The sequence below is a fragment of the Nannobrachium achirus genome (genome assembly GCF_963921795.1).
Source record: "Nannobrachium achirus genome assembly, chromosome: 8".
Taxonomy (NCBI): Eukaryota; Metazoa; Chordata; class Actinopteri; order Myctophiformes; family Myctophidae; genus Nannobrachium; species Nannobrachium achirus.
The window spans coordinates 47,575,697-47,593,140 of NC_137817.1; the positions used below are offsets into that span (position 1 = coordinate 47,575,697).

At 42.5% G+C, this 17,444-nt stretch overlaps 1 protein-coding gene across 1 annotated transcript in view; it reads left to right on the forward strand.

Moving 5' to 3' along the window:
• Positions 1-279: 279 nt before the first annotated feature.
• The window catches only part of mettl16 (methyltransferase 16, N6-methyladenosine), a 46,586-nt gene continuing 29,421 nt past the window's right edge, over positions 280-17,444 (forward strand). The window contains exons 1-4 of the mRNA XM_080730860.1: positions 280-398; positions 1,950-2,091; positions 14,052-14,239; positions 17,148-17,288. Coding sequence (XP_080586986.1) covers positions 1,964-2,091; positions 14,052-14,239; positions 17,148-17,288 — 457 coding nt within the window. The 5' untranslated portion in view covers positions 280-398; positions 1,950-1,963. The remainder of the gene's footprint in view (positions 399-1,949; positions 2,092-14,051; positions 14,240-17,147; positions 17,289-17,444) is intronic.

Sequence of the window (17,444 nt, forward strand, 5' to 3'; positions counted from 1 at the left end):
CCTGGCAATAGCTAGTGTAAAATGCATACATCAGATGAGAGAGAGAGAGAGGGAGAGAGGGGGAGAGAGAGAGAGAGAGAGAGAGAGAGAGAGAGAGAGAGAGAGAGAGAGAGAGAGAGAGAGAGAGAGAGAGAGAGAGAGAGATGGTGATGGTGGGTAGAGTAGAATAACTTAGTTTGGTTGCCATAGGCAACAACCAATAGAATGACGCGTGCATAGGACGCGTCATCACGTTTTCGGCGCAACACAGTGACGTCACGAGCAATCCGGAAGAGAACGTCCAAACAACGTGACACACTTTACTAAAGCTCGAGTCAGCAGCATTATTATCGTTGTTATTATTAATATATACATTGATATTTCCCGCTTCAGTCTCCACAGGAACATCTGTCACAAAGGTAGGACAATGTTATATTAATGCATGACGTAAAGGTAAACAATCTACATAGAACATAAACAATGAATGAATATAGTCAGTAGCTAGGTCACTTGACTCACTATAGACCAGTGTTTCTCAAACTTTCAAATGTCAAAGTCTAGTCTACCTTAACTCTGACAGTGTACAAATGGAACCAAATGGACCCGCTAGGGTTCGGGTTCATTTGGTTCCATTTGTACACTCTCAGAGTTACATACTTGTAAAGGTCAATTTAGACCCCCTTAAAGGAACCCACAGAGTCCCTGGAATGCATTTTGAGAACCACTGCACTAGATCAGTGATTATCAGTCAATGTGATGTATTAGCAGTGGTCTTCTGGGTCAGTGTGCTGGTCACTAATTTATCTTCAACAAGCAGTGGTGAAAAGAGTATAGGCTAATCACATGTTTTGCTCAAGTAAAAGTTTCAATACTGAAATGTAGACATACTCTGTTACAAGTAAAAGTCCTGTATTCAAAATGTACTTGAATAAAAGAGTTGGCATCAAAATGTACTTAAAGTAAAAGTGCTCATTATGCAGAATGTCCCATTTCAAGTTTTCAAAAGTTGTAAACGTCATTTGAAAAATAGCAGATCTACAAGCTCACAATGCGTCACATGGCAACACATTGTGAGCTTGTAGATCTGCTATTTCCAAATGGCGAAATGTATCCAGAGCTGAAGTGGTAATGCATATTTTATAATAATAATAAAATCAATCTACAAAGTCATCTTAAAATATGAGTTAATATTTTTATGATGTCATTGTGGGAATGCGCAATTATAAGCCAATCAAAGTAATTGACTGTACTTTAGACTACTTTCTGTACGCGATTATTCCTACCGTAGGAGACGGTGTTACATAAATTAGAAGGCGCGGCTTGTGATTGGCTGGAGCGGAGGTCTGGAGCACTCGGCTGTGGTTACTTGGACCGTGCGGGTGTGAATGTTAACCTGTATGCCTAAACCTAACCCAAAAAGCTATGCCTAACTCTAACCCTAACCCCTACCTTAACCTCAGTAAAACTATGCCTAACCCTAACCCTAACCTTAACCTCAGTAAAACTATGCCTAACTCTAACCCTAACCCTAACCTTAACCTCAGTAAAACTATGCCTAACTCTAACCCTAACCCTAACCTTAACCTCAGTAAAACTATGCCTAAACCTAACCCTAACCGCGGCGCGCGTGAATGGAAAAGAAGCGCTCCTTCAACCACCGTCTCCTACGTTTGGAATAATAGCTTACTGCACTGGTCAGCTGTTGTTGGGGGGCGAGGGGCAGATTACACTGTGACATGAGTTTCAGACTATTTCAGACCGTTTTCAGAGAGACCACGTGACCTATGTATCATACTATTATAATTTCGGGGCGTGTCAGCGGGCCTTTAAGTAAAGTACTTAAGTAAATGTACTCAGTTACTTTAAACCACTGGTCACTAATTCAACTTCAGTAAGTGTCAGTCACCCAGAGAGAGAGACGTGTTAAAGTAAGGTTATTTTAAACGGGTTGTGATTGTTCTTATTTGCAGTGAAGTGGATCATAATGGCGCTGAATAAGTCCATGCACCCTCGGAACCGTTACAAAGACAAACCTCCAGACTTCTCATATCTGGCTTCCAAGTATCCAGACTTCCAACAGCATGTACAGACCAGTCTCACTGGAAGAGCCATGTAAGTTTTTTATTGTTTGTTTGTTATTCTTTTTGACCCCTAGCGTGGTCAATTTGCCACTAGTCAGTCAGATAACAGTAACGTTTTGAGGTACTTGTAAAGCTGTCGGGCAGAAATCAGTGCTATCGCCACATTCATGGTCAAAAACCTCCTAAATACACTTAGATAATATAAGGACATATTCAAGTATCTGTATACCAACTTTGATGAGACGAGATGAGTGGTATTTTTTCAATTCCTGAAAAGTTAATATCCTGGACATAGCTGGTTTCGGGTCGACAGCAGCGATAAGCTGGTGGTTTAGGGAATAATTATTGTACCCTGAAATACATTCCAGTGCTGCAGCAGTTTTTTGGGGGTTCCTTCCCATAGATGTTAGATGGAATGAAGCTGATATGGAAAGATAATGCACATCTGCTAGAGTTTTGATGACATTTAGATTGGTTGTTTTTTTAGTTTTTGTTTGTTGATACAGACATTAACACTAGACATTAGAACCACTGTTGAGTGCTGCTTATAGACTTCCATAAAAGTCTCTGATTCTCTGAATCTTATTGTGTTTAATGAGGATAAACTCACCAATATTGCACCTCTACGGACAGCTACGGTAATCGTCTTTGTCCCGGCACAAAGCAACTTAATGTCAGTAAACTCTGTGCAGCCATGATTCTTCTATAAGTAAGACACTAGACTAGACTGAGTAAAAGTCTTTTATAGTGTTTCACACTTGCGTGTGGCTAATTATTGCCAGGCTTGAAGCCGAATTACAAATCAAGTGTGCTTATTTTACATCAACAGTCCCTGCCCACCACTACGGAGGTTGTGGCCCCCCGTCCCCTCCCCATAAGGAATGGCTGTACGTGCAACATAATAAAAACGCTACCGCGATAGTATTTTTCACGGGACGATCGCGCTATGAATGGTGAATGAATCACAGGTTTTCCGACGAAGCAATCTGATTGGTTGAAATGGCTCTCTACCCATGTGAATAATGAGCATTTACCACACAGGTCTAATCAAATGTAAACATCATCTGTGCCGCGTCCTGTCCCAGCACTATGCTAAGCGGCTACGCTAGCAGTTTTCATGTGTTCAGGGACACAGTTGCGAAATCTGGGATTATGAAATTATTCTATTGAATATCTTAATTACAATGAAATTAAGTTGACATGTTTTTTTTAAGGGTAACCTTTGTATAATCACAATATTACACTCAAGGGTCATGCATTACCGTGGTTATTGGCACTTCAGCCCTGCCTTTGGAACTCAGCTATGGCCTCGTTCCTGCAGCAACGCTGGCGTGCCAATAACCACGGTAATGCACGACCCTTCGAGTGTAATATTGCTTAATAGCACGTACTCCTACGGGCTGGGGGCGGAGCCAGTCAGCGGGGAGTGCTGGGCGGGAGGAGTAGGGCGAAGGCTCTACGGCGTCCTCCCGTTGGGGGCTCCTCACTGGCAGGTGAGTCAATAGAACACGACAGCACTGTGACAACACAGCAATGTGTGTGGGGGAGGAATCAATTGGCATAACGACTAAATTGGGGAGAAAAAGGGGGTAAAATTAAATTGCCTACTCTAAAAAAAACAGACTCTAGTCTGAACCAATTAGTGGGCAGAGAGACTAACAGCAAGTAGCTTGTCAAGACCAGGACACCCCCCCCCAACCCCACATCAGGTGAAAAACACATTTAGAATTCAACTAATATGCAGATAACTGCACACATGGTGTCACTAGCAGGTGTGAACATCCGCATGTATGTACTGTAAGTGCCAGTGCCAATGAACATCTTGCTGTGGATTTATCCTTTGTGAATGTACGGTACGGGGGCGTGTTCACTGCAACGTGTCTGTGTCTGTGTCTGTCTGTCTGTCTGTCTGTCTGTCTGTCTGTCTGTCTGTCTATCTGTAGCAGGTGTTGATTATAGTGTCTCATTATGCAGTGTGTTATTGGCATGTGGACAGTCTAACACACAGGTTTTAAAAGTGGAGAAAATGGAAATTGGAAATGGAGGAGAATGGGGTATTTTCTACCACTTTCAACCAAGAACAGAAGTTATTATTATATCTACGTACAATCTCACAACGCGGTGCCTCTCGAGGGATGGGACGATATGAACATTTCATGTCACGATTATTGTGACCAAAGAAATTGCGATTATTACGATATTATCGCGATAATCAAAATATCCCCAACGTCAGTTATCCTGGCGCGCAACGCGTTGAGAGCTTGTAGATCGGCTATTTTTTTTTTCTTCTTTTAAAAAAAATCAAATACGTTATTTCCAGGTCCGTTTTACCATTTATAGAGGGTTTATATGCAGCTCGGCAAATAAAAGGTGAATTGATCCCAGTGCATGACAGGATCATTTCACGATAAACTTAAATCTCCACGATACGATTATTGTGAGTGTTTTTTATCACGATAAACGATAATAACGACATCCCACGGGGAGATGAGGCTTGGCTGTGTTTGTACCGTCTCTGAGTTAACATGCATTATGCAGCCAAGTGGACAACTAGTGATTTAGCCAATTATCCTGTATTGAAGGCTGTGTAATTTTGTAGACAGTGGAGGAACAGGTAATGACACAGGAAATCATCCAGCATACATCACAGTCTGTCTGGTCACCAGGGGGGGGCACAAGATGGTGGGGCAAAAGTGAAAGAGCTCAATTATCACTGCAAGAGCGCGAAAAATGTGGAGCAATGGCTGCTGAGGAAGCTCCAAAACGGCGATACGCACCATTGTTAAGGGAAAAAACTTCAGTGCTGTTCGCTTTGCAGCAGCTAATCAGCGTTGATTAGCTGTCACTCACAAAGAGTTTGACACGCTTTCCAAGACATGATGATGGCCTGCCAGTCGTGTCAGTCCAGTAGTCAAGTAGGGGTTTTATAAACGTCCAATGAAGCAAAGTCAGTGGACTCTAGTTCTATTTTCTATTTGTACTCGGATGTCAAATATGGTGTGACAAATTGACTAAGAATTATGGAATTTTGAGTCTGGGAAAAGTATGGAATTTAAAAATGGAAAATGATTAGGAAAGAACCCTGCATATAGAAAGAGGTACCAGGGCAGGGACATGTGGGCACTGGACAGGGACTTAAAAGGGAGAGTTCACCTCTAAAATGACTTATTTTCTATTACTTACATACTCACCCCAAGGAGACTTGAATTCATGGATATTTTTAGTTTTCGTTCCATTCCTGAGACAATAATTTGATCACTGACAGCAGATCCCTATGGAGACTCAAAGAGTCTCTTTTGTGTCTCCATGCGGAACTGCTGTTGGTCATCAAATGCAAGGCGTTGGTGAGCTTGTAGATCGTCTATTTTGGGGCGAAGAGGTTTGGTGAGTGTACAGGGGAAAGAAGGGCAGACCAAGTACCAAGTCAGAGGTCATGTTTACAAAGTATTGAGGGTTTAAGTTGTTAAATGTCAGAAATAACACATTTAACATGAATCCAACATGTAGTGGGGGGGTCCCTGCTTCATCTCTCTCTCAGCTAAAGGGTCCTTGGCCTGAAACACATAGAAGACCGCTGGTGTGTAGAGAAAAGAGGGTGGGAGGTTACTGTAGAGGGGAGTCTCAGACATACAGTAGGCTTACAGAGAGCGACGGTCCCTTGCCTTCCATCTCAGCTGTCCGGGTTGGGGCTCTATTAAAAATGCAACACTTCTGGCTGACATTTCATTTGGTAGTCATATTTTCTGAGGGGGGGAAGTGTGGGGGATGGTAATTTGTGGAAGGCTCATCACTTTCTTTAATTAACGAAACATAAATTTTTCACTTAATCTTTCAAACTCGACTCAATGACATGATGCATAATTAAACATGTTCAAATAAATACGGTAAGACATTTAAAATAAATGCTACCTTAAATAGTATGATGCCCTTGTTTACACCTTATTTCAGACATGAGTGCCAACAACATTTTCCAAAGCCTTCCAAAATCATTCCAACACCATGACCGCTGTCATATAATTTATCTTGCAGGTATCTCCCCATCTCCCCCCCCCCCCCTTCCCTGTCTCTCTACACCAGGGGTGGGCAACCTTTTCGAGGCACACGATCACTTGGCCATTTTCCAAGGCTTGTGTGATCACCCAGTGCCAGACAGTGAAAACCCACCGTTGCCTTATAGGCTGCTAATTATTAATTAAAAATAATACACTCTTTTTAATTAACTCAATTGATCAGATCAACAGGCCAATCTGATAGATTGGGGCAGATCAAAAAGAGGTGGTTGCCCACCCCTCTTCTCCATCATGTATTATTTAAAAAGTGCTGAATGGTGAATGAGTCTTAAGGTGGTTGCACGGATGCACACCGCTGCATTTTTTCATTGTGTATTGGAATTCCGAAAACCGCAAAAAAAAAAGTAGTTTTTCAGGCCAAGGAGAGTGAGAGGAAAGAGAGAGAAAGCACTGGTGACAGTTGCGAAAATCGGAAAAAATCTACCCTGGTCCAAAAATAAATACGAAACGGGCGGCAGTGTGCAAGCGTGATTGACATAATGTGAGGTACATTTTTTTTTACGTGCTCCGAAATTTGCTCCGGTATTCGGCCGAAAAAACGCAGCAGTGTGCATTTTTATTCTGACAGTGCACTGGTAGGCATTACCATAGCTGGAAACCATCGAGATTAAATGTTTGGTTTAACATATAATTTAAACAGCGTGTTATTTAGACAGATGTTGGGTTCATTGTTTACCTGCTACTATAGTTTCAATGTAAAGATTATTATTTTGATAGTATGTGATACGATGCGGTGCGAGAGAGTGGTCTAGCCAACACCAACTCTGGACTCCTGGATCGCTGCCCTCCACACAATCATATCTAACGTCAGGGTCTTGAGCTCTAGTCTACAGTGTTGTTAGCTAAGCTGTTGTGCCGCAGTGCATCTCTACATACTGTACGATTACAGACGATTAATTTTCACACAAATAATTGAGATTAATGATTTAACTCACTTAGTGCCAAACGACTTTCAGATCAACTAAAAAAAAATATATATATATATTATATATATTCTTTTTTTAATTATTTTTGGACCCCATTAAATCTAGTAAACATGATTTCAATGTTCCACCCCCATGCAACCCCATCTTTCATACAGGGCAGCCATCTTTGCTTACATAACATGTAAAACATAATGGCTATTTTCTCAAGAATGCCTGAACGGATTTCCAATCTGATTTTTTTGTTTGAAAGCTGTGAACAGCCTGCACAAACATGGTGCATGATCTGTGCATGGGCATGCATGATCTGTGCACTATAAATTACATGGAAGTCTATGGAGACTTATGGCGGGGAGATCCCAAAGAAGGCATATTTAAATGGCAGTAAATGTGTTAATAGTGTTTTTTTGCATTGAACATTAATTGGAACTTATGAATAAAAACATAATTTCTGTTTGCCTTTTAGGTACAAGTGTCACAAGTTCACAACGTGTCACCAAGTGACACGTTGTAAGCTTGTTAATCTGTCATTTCTGGAAAATCTTTGAAATGTATGAACTTTTTTCAACATGGATATGTTTATGCAAAATAATTGCTATTATCCCAAATATTTGTGATTAGGCAATAATGTAATAATTTTCACAAGCCCAGCCCACATGTGGTCCTAGTTTACTGAGGCACTACCTCTGTATCACTGTGGATACGAGCATCTGCTAAATGCTTAAGTTGTAAAATTGCAAATGTATTGACATGACTCCATTGACATGAAGTGTGTGTGTGGTTGTTTAACATTGCGAAATGCCATCCAGCTATGTTCAAGGTGAAGCTTTTAGCAGTGATCCTGTTCTTGTTGTATTTCTATAAAGACTCATTATGGTCCAGCGATAAGGTTGTCAAGCAGCATGATGACACATGGCACGTTGTCACCGAGACATGAATTAATCATTGAAGAAAGTGTGTCGGGCTCTCTTCACGTAGAAAGGAGCGTTAAGGCACTTGAACTAATTGGAAATCTCTTAGACCGTGTACATTAACCACTTTCCATCTGCCGTCCCTATTTTGGACATGTCATTATAGGTGAAAATGTAAATCTGCTATGAAAATAGCAGATCTACACGTTCACACCATGTTGCATTGTGACACATTGTGAGATATTTTTATGATGTGGTGTGTGTGTGTGTGTGTGTGTGTGTGTGTGTGTGTGTGTGTGTGTGTGTGTGTGTGTGCGTGTGCGTGTGCGTGTGTGCGCGCGCGTTATGTGTGTGCCAATCTTGCAAACCACTCTCTGATCGCTGATCGAGCTGAAACCTTTCCCTAATTTGGTGTCATATGTCATAAGATATGATGACCGTCTGACCGATGTCACAGGCTGGCCACATGAAGTCCATGATAAACATTGGAGCCACGCTGTTCCCATGTGCATCCCGAGATCCACATGAATCCAGTTGTTTTATTTTGCAGCTATTTTTGCTTTGCGACATTATCTTATGTCGATGTATAACAAATGGCTTAAGGCCCTCGTAATGGCCCTCGTCATTCATGTTACCAACCTGAATGACCAATGCCAGTTGGAGCATCAGAATATTTCGCACACAAACGACCAGTTTAGAATCGTGTCCTTGGCATGGAATCAGCTTCCTTCATAATCACGTGTACTGGACTTTATAAGTAGTGCATCATCCATCACGTCTCTAAGAAGTCAGGGTGTATTTGACTTTGTATTAGGAAGATACAAAGTCTTACTGGAGGCTCCAGTAAGTTGCTACTAATCAGCACAGCATTTTGCCAAGCGTGTTTGAGATGACCGAGGTATGCTATCTATACCATGAAGGTCATCCCCTCTATAGGGAGAGAGTGTGCGCGTGCACACGTGTGCATTCATGCGCACATGTAATGATACTTGATCAGCACAATAAGGCTTTTGTGCTGATCAAGTGTCTTGTGGTCACAGGTCTCCTGTCTGCTCAGCAGATACTACCCTCAGGTACAACCAGGTAGTTGTGCTAGTCAGTCAGAAGAACTTGGATACATAGGGATGCACCAATGTATCGACTGTACATTCACCTTATTGATCGTCATCTGTGTTTCTGCAAATAAGATGACATTCAGCGATGCCAGTGGCTGATGTTAAGATCTTGTTGTTTCAGAAATCGACATGATTGGTTTTCTGCTCATTAAAATATTGTGATTCTTTTGACATTGACATGCTGGCCAAATCTACCTGTGCTGCAGCTTAGCAGACCACACCTATGTTTAACCACTTTTAACCTGGTGTTTTTGGGCATGTCAAACATTATAGGTAAACATTTTCAAAGATGTTCCCAAATGGCAAACATTGCAGATCTCTTGGCCGTTTGCAAATCTGCAAATGTTCTACTTGTCGCACGATGAACTTGGATAAAGTATTTAGCGCTTAGATTGGTTGTAAAAATAACGAAACTATCTAAATGAAAAAAGTACGGAAGATGCCACTTCAATTCACTGTACAGTATGTTGATCTGAGCGAGTCTAACAGGTTCAGATGTTCACTGTGTTCTGCACTGCACTTGGAAGTCAAATAAAGTGAAATGTATTGATTTAAGTTGAGTGAAAGAAACATGATCAAATAGAATTGTAATGTCCCTGGTGATTCCCCCCCCCCCCCAACACACACACACACACGCACGCACGCACACACACACACACACACACAGACACACGTGCACTCTTCTCCTCTCTTCTCCGATCCTGTCTCTGTATTGCAGCAGAAGGTAACTGCTGTACATAATTATACAGTCCTCTCTCTGCCCAGTTTGACATTCACTCGACAAACTCCCTGTTTAAATGCCACAGTCTTTCATCACTATTCGGCAAACAACATATCTATCTTCCATCCCTTCTTTCTTACCTTTATTACTCGGTTTAGAATTGTCTGTCTGTCTGTTTGTCTGTCTGTCTGTCTGTCTGTCTGTCTGTCTGTCTGTCTATTATATGTCTATCTATCATATCGTTGCTGTCAGGCAGAAACCACTGATCTACATACCTACGAGCTCAAAACCGGTTGCATATTCTGGACTGGTTTTGAGCTTGTAGATCTGCTATATTTGAATTAGTAACAGTTTTGGACATAATGTGGTTTCCACCGACAGCAATGATAATGTATCTTCCACACGCTCAACAACATTACACAGTACTCCACTTCCACTGTATCGTCTTGTATCAACTACAGCACCCATAAATATGATCCTTCTTCACAGTACACCCCCCATTTTTCCCCAACTTATTTCTCAAGTGTCTCTAGTTTTGTCCCATCCCTCGTGCCGTCCGGGCACAGTGGTGGGTGGTGTTCGGCGTCGTACCTACCTACGTCATGACGCACCCACCCACGCCATGACGCACCTATATATATGCTGTAGCGCCCAGCGAGCCCCCCCAAAAAAAAGAGAACGTGCGTGTCGTGCACGCTCACGCTCCAGCGCCAGCCATATTGCTCCAGCGTGGCCGGATTTGCGTCTACCTCCTCGGTCTGTGCAGTAGGATGGGGTTGCCATGGCAACCGGGACGTTACTTTGCAGCCAGGCAGCAGCAGCGCCGGTGCTGATGGGAGTGATCACTCTGCATTGCATGCACGCACACACGCACGCACGCACGCACGCGCGCACACTCACACGCACACACACACACACACGCACACACGCACGCATCAGCGGCTAAAAATAGATGCCTTCTATGATGAGTGGCCTAGTGCCCGAGTTCTACTTCGGCGAAAAGAGCTGATCTACAAGCTCACAACGTGTTGTATCCAAGGCGCGTTGTCAGCTTGTTAGATCTGCTATTTTCGGCACGCGACACCGTTGTGCGCCGAGGTATAAGTGCCGCTTTTACTCTGTGCATATTGATTGATTGTCACCTGACTCTCCCGCTGAGGAGAAAGGCACCAGAACAACAACAGACGGATCATAGAGAGATGGCTGTCATTTAAGACGGAAGGCTTTTATGCTGACTCATCTGCCCTTTTTCGTTTGCTGTTATAGCAGATCTACAAGCTCACACATTTTGTGACTGTGAGCTTGTCGATCTGTTCATGTTTTGAAAATGTTTTTGAAAATTCTTTAAAGAATTGTAAGGAATTTCTTTGATTAACTTTGAAAAACCGAAATAACAACACAAATCTCCTCTTTGTGGGGTTCCCTGGAACAACCACATTGTTTCAGATGGGGGTCCGTGGACAAATACATATGTGACTGACAATATGTTGCCCATTTTGAAGCTGTGTGTGTGTGTGCGTGCGCACTGCAGTGCACACAGTACATACAGGTGCAGCGTTTCTCCTGACACTAAAGGTCATTGTCTCTCAGCAGCTGCTTAAAGCGGACCATTAACCTAATATGGTCATTAGTTACCTGGACACTGGCTGAGATTGATGACTGTACCACTAATCATCATCATCATCATCATCCCATACCATACAGCTGTGAAGGAACACATGGTGTCTTATGGATTAACATTTAACCCCTTTCAACCGCGTCCATGCTGTATGTTGGGCATGTTGTTATGGTCAAACGGTGAAAAGGTGGAAAAAGAGGCTTGTACCGTACTGTAGATCAGACATTTTAGCTATTTTCGCCATTTTCACCTTCATACGATAACATATAGAAAAGGTCTTAAGTGGTTTCGATTGATTGATTGACTGACTGACCTCTTTATTGACAAAATGCATTATGCATAAACATATTTGTACACGGCTGTCAAAAGGACAAATCACATTATTTCAGAGTCTGTATGTAAACTGAGTATCGTGTGTGTGTGTGTGTGTGTGTGTGTGTGTGTGTGTGTGTGTGTGTGTGTGTGTGTGTGTGTGTGTGTGTGTGTGTGTGTGTGTGTGTGTGTGTGTGTGTGTGTGTGTGTGTGTGTGTGTGTGTGTGTGTGTGTGTGTGCGCGCGATGTTGGGGGGGAGGGTAGCAGAGAGCTAATATGGAAAAATCTATAATAATGAAATACATATTCATTCGATTTCCAATGTACAAGACAACTAACATTGTAAGGACGACATGGGCGTGGGGAACCTGCTACAGTACATTTCCATTTATTTCAATAATTATCAGCAGAATATTCAGTTTATCTTAACAATCATCCTCCTAGTCCTTGTTGTTGTTGTTTAAACAGCATAGTGAGGCTGCCCCTAAAACGTGCTCCTCAGGTGGCAGACAGAGCAGGAAGCGTCTAATTGCATCTGCCCAAGGTGCAAGACGCGCTCGGAGACGCTTTTAATTATACGTATCTCGCCCACTCACTTTGTCTACTGGACCCGCGACGTGCTTCCCCGACAGCTGAAGTCATTAGGCATGCAGAGAGGAGAGTGGTTGGTGCCTGGTGTTTGGGGAATAAGTGGAGAGGAGGAGGGGATGGTGGGGGGGTCTCAAAATGTTTAAAATGTGCATTTCAGCATCATTAGCGAGGGGAGTGTAAATTGATGGGGCTGCCTGCTACTCTACGCTGTTTCTCAGCGTCAGGTCTGGGGACCACCAGGTGGTCTAAATGATGTATTTCTCAGATTGCTATGCCTTTTATTGATGGTTCAGTTGGAAACGGAGAGAGAGATGGGGAGTGAGTCGTGACAAAATGCAAAAGGCCGTTGGGATCGGGTCTCGAACCTGCGACACAAAGTCAGGTTGGGCCGGGTCTGTAACTCTTGACGAGAGTTTAATTAACACACACAGGATGCTGCAGTAGAGACTGGAGACCCGGAGATAAGATATTTGTATCAAATTTGGGTCTGTGGCGCTAACACATACTGTATAAAACTGGGGGTTCTTCAAATTAAAAAGGTTGACAATCTCTTGCTTACAGTATCTCAGCCAGGTTCTTCCTCACAGGACACAAGCCTCGGCCTCTGTGATGAACAGTAATGCAGGGCAGAGAACTATCCTGATAAACCATCCTAGCGGCGTGAATTCACATCATCATGTGTCTTCTGCAGACCGGCCTGGCCCCAAGTGCTGGGTGGGCACACTGGAGAAAACAAAAAGTGGGTGAGCGAGAATGTGTGTCAATCACAGGGCCCTGAGCGCAGAAGCTGATTGGCTTTTCTTCCACTTTTGTTTTTCTGCAAAACGTCCAGGCAGCGCTTGGGCTCCAGATCGGTCTGTAGAAGCCAGAAGACTTTACCACTCTTACCAGGTTACCAGGTTTACCAGGCTAGCAGGGGGCTACAGTAATGCAGTGCTGGGGGCTTCAGTAGCAGGGGGCTACAGTAATGCATTGCTGGGAAAACGGAGACCGGTACAATGCCAAGGACAGGACAGAGGTATTTTGGAAATGCAGGAAAAAAACAGCGCTCTAATGAACTAAGGGTGTATTTATTTGCGTTACCCGTTCTATACTTTTTTTTTAATGTAATTAATCTAATTTAGTTCATTTTCGTTTATGTGGAAAGTGAGTTTTTCCTCCATGTCACTGTCATCACCTACTGTAGGGTGTTCACAGCATGAGTGTGAGTCACAGTGGTGTCATATTTCTGTTATCACGTTAGGAGTGGGGGGAGTATTATGTTGAGTGCCTACAGTGTCACGCCAGCCTCTTTGTCTGTCTATCTAACGAGCCAAAATATGTTCTGTGTTCATAACATGACCGGAAAACGTGATAAAAATGATATGATTATTTGCATCTGTCCAGTGTGAATGCACCTTCAAACCATTCAATGCTACACAAACAAAAACAAACCATGAGGGTGTGTTGGACAGGTGGACTTTTTTTTTGTGATTCCTCATATTCGGTGTTGGCTTTGGCCAAGAATTTTCATGTTGGTGCATCCCTAATCCCTACAGTATTCCTTAATAATCTCTAAAATCGTTTTAGCGATTATTCTTTTTCCAATAATTGCAGCCCTAAATGTCTTATGCCCACTTGTATTAGCTCAACAAATGTCTAGTTTGTCAGGCTAGGATCATAAAATACTGGATTGTGGCTGTTGGGTGGACTGATGTTGTGACCTTTGTCGTCTCTCTCTTCTCTCCCAGGGTGAATTTCAAAGAGCCAGAGGCGGTGCGGGCGCTAACCTGTACCCTCCTGAAGGAGGACTTTGGGTTGACCATTGACATCCCTCTGGAGCGGCTGATCCCCACCGTCCCCCTGAGGCTCAACTACATCCACTGGGTGGAGGACCTGGTGGATGGCCAGGGGCAGCCGCGCAAAGGCATCGACATCGGTACGTAAACGTTAGGGCCGTCACGATTTACACGATTTAATTTGACGATTTATTGTCTCACGAATAATTGCAAATAACTTAAATATTCAAAGACATTTGGTTACTGACACATTTAATAAAATAAAATAAAAGCAGAAAATAGATTTGTGACGTGGTGTAAGCTTGTATCTGCTTCATAATCCTGTTCGACAATGATTACTCTTGGAATATAGAGCTATTTAACACTTATTTTAACAAAATAAATGTACTAGCACAACTTTTAACTCAGAGAGTCAGAGTGTCCAAATACAACCAAATGGATCCATCATATGTGTACACTCTGAGGGTTACAAATGGATACATTAACCCTGAGGATGCACCTTTGCCACAACGTTCGCATTCTTTCACCTCTGATCGGGGTCCAGCTAGTCTCGCGTAGCCAGACAACTATTCCACAATCTCTGAATGCTATATAGAGTCTGGAACAGCAGCTCCCGAACGGTGAGTAATGGAAACGGGCATTACCGTTCAAGAAAATATATTTTAAAATGTCATTTCTGCTAAGCATCAAGCTAAACATGCTTATATGATTTTTATTTATATAATGATAAATGTGTGTGATGTGAGACGGAAACGGAAATGACGAGGAGGCTTCACTTCCGCTTTAACCGGTACTCATCGTTCTTCTTTCGATGCACCAGACTGTATGACGGGAGCATTTTCAAACAGTCTGGCCACGCAAGACTAGGGTCCAGCTGACACTATGGATGGGACGATATGAACATTTCATGTCAGGATAACTGACCCAAAAATGATTTACGATATTATCACGATAATCAAAATATCCCCAACGTTCATTTTTCTGGGGTGGAACGTTTGCCAAAAAAAGCTTGTAGAACGCTTGTAGATCGGCCATTTTTGGCAAAGAAATTCAGTAGTGTGGGAAAAAGAATACTTTATTTATGGTTAAACAATTATAAAGCGTTTAAATGGTACCAGATATGCAGCTTGGCAAATAAAAGATGAATTGATCCCAGTGCATGACGGAGGACAATTTCACTATAAATTAAATCACCACGATACGATTATTGTGAGTGTTTCTTATCACGATAAAACGATAATTATCGTCCCATCTCTAGCGCATGCACACACACACACACACACACACACACACACACACACACACACACACACACACACACACACACACACACACACCTCCTCTCCTCTTCATAAGCAGATTGCAGCTGTCAGGTGTGTGATGGATAGCATGTTGTTTCCCTCCATTATCTCTTAAGTAGGACCTCCCCCAGGGGTGTAGTTGTCCTGATTTTAAAATGAAGCAAACACGGAACTGAAAGTTACTATGACTGGCCGCTAGTTGCGCTGTTCTGGCACCAGAAGCAACATGTTCTCCATAGGATTCCATTCATTTCCCCCGAACTTTTACATTTGATTTTCTTACCTTAACTCATTAACTGCCAAAAACGTGAATCCCTTAAAAATCCCGTTGTACCACCCTGCCACGCCCGTGAATCCCGTAAATAAATAAAAAAATAATTTTTTTTTTTTTTTTTTCAAAAATTTTTTTTTGGACCCCAAAAACGTTAGTAGGCATGATAGCGATCGCGAAATTGCTTGTTTAACCCCCATACAACCCCCATACAACTCAGGTAGCAGACCTCCAAGCTCACAACAGTGTAAAACATAATGGCTGCTATCTCATGAATGCCTGAACGGATTTCCATTCGGATTTTTTTGTTTGAAAGCTGTGAGCAATGTGGACACACGTGGTGCATTATCTAGGCATGGGTGTGCATGATCCGTGCACTATGAATTACATGGAAGTCTATGGAGACGAATGGCAGTTAAAGAGTACGAAGGTATTGTTAAATGGCAGCATATGAGTTAATAAACATTGTCATAAATACTTTATGGTTCCTGTCGCTAGTTTAAAGCCTCGTTTCAATCACCATGATTTGTGTTTTGTGAAAATTTGGTCCAATTTATGTTATAGCAGGGGCTCGTGATCATAGGCTTGTGATGATTCTTCTTTGTGTGCTTTATTTTCGGCAAGCTCAAAACAATGTCCCAAGTATTCCTGCAGTTGCACGTGATCGTTGGCAGCTAATAGCATTCCTTGGGTACCATTAAAACAATCATGGTGGCACCCATACAACCCATACAACAACGGCCAAAGCTTCATTTGTGCAGCATAGAAACCAATGGCTTTCCACTGTCCATATTTCTTTTACAGTCTATGACCACCCCAGATCTTCTGGGAGGCCTCAATCTATGCCTGGGTAGAAACAGTGGATCTCCAGTCCAGATTTCAACTTATTTTCAACTTTATTTATTTAACCCTGATTGAGACCTGACACGAATGCCATCTAAATGAGTAGTTCTCACACTTTCAAGATCTTCCAAAAGAAGAAGAAATAGCATATGTACAATTGCTAAATGCAAAAAATCAAAAGATTATTGGTGACCTAACCTACTTTGTCGTGCAAGCGCATAGGGAATCTAGAAGTTAACAATGCGTGTTATGCTTGTACAGTAGGTTGTCTATTTTCTAGCGACGTTGGAACATATCGAACCGATGAAGAATATTAACAAAAGCTGGTGCACCCCCCCCCCCCCCACACACACACACACACACACATATGTTCTGAAAAGTAACAGTTTTTGGACATACAAGGTTCACACCCGACAGCGACGATATAAGATGTAGGGTTCTGTTAGGAATGGGTGATTTGAAATTGTCCCCTCATTGCTCCATTACAGACAATAAGAGAAAGATTGAGTGCATGCGATGCAAGGCGTCCAGCATATCTCCCGTTTACTTAAAAGACACATTATTTCACAGTTCAATTCATTATTGATTGCTGAGAATCATTAGGGACATGATTACATGTTTATTATCCCCCAGGCACTGGGGCGTCCTGCATCTACCCCCTGCTGGGAGCCACTATGAACGGCTGGTATTTCCTGGCCACAGAGGTTGATGACATCTGCTTTGACTACGCCAAGAAGAACGTTGAGCAGAACAAGCTCTCTGAGCTCATCAAAGGTAAACACTGTAACAGTGTTGTTGTAGAGTATTTGTTGTTGTACGTTTGCACATACAGAACCTGTTGGTGAAATTGGTGCCCTGCACGTATTTACTAAAGGTGTACGATACAGTATCTGCATCGATTCATTGATTTACATTTCAACAATCCTACTA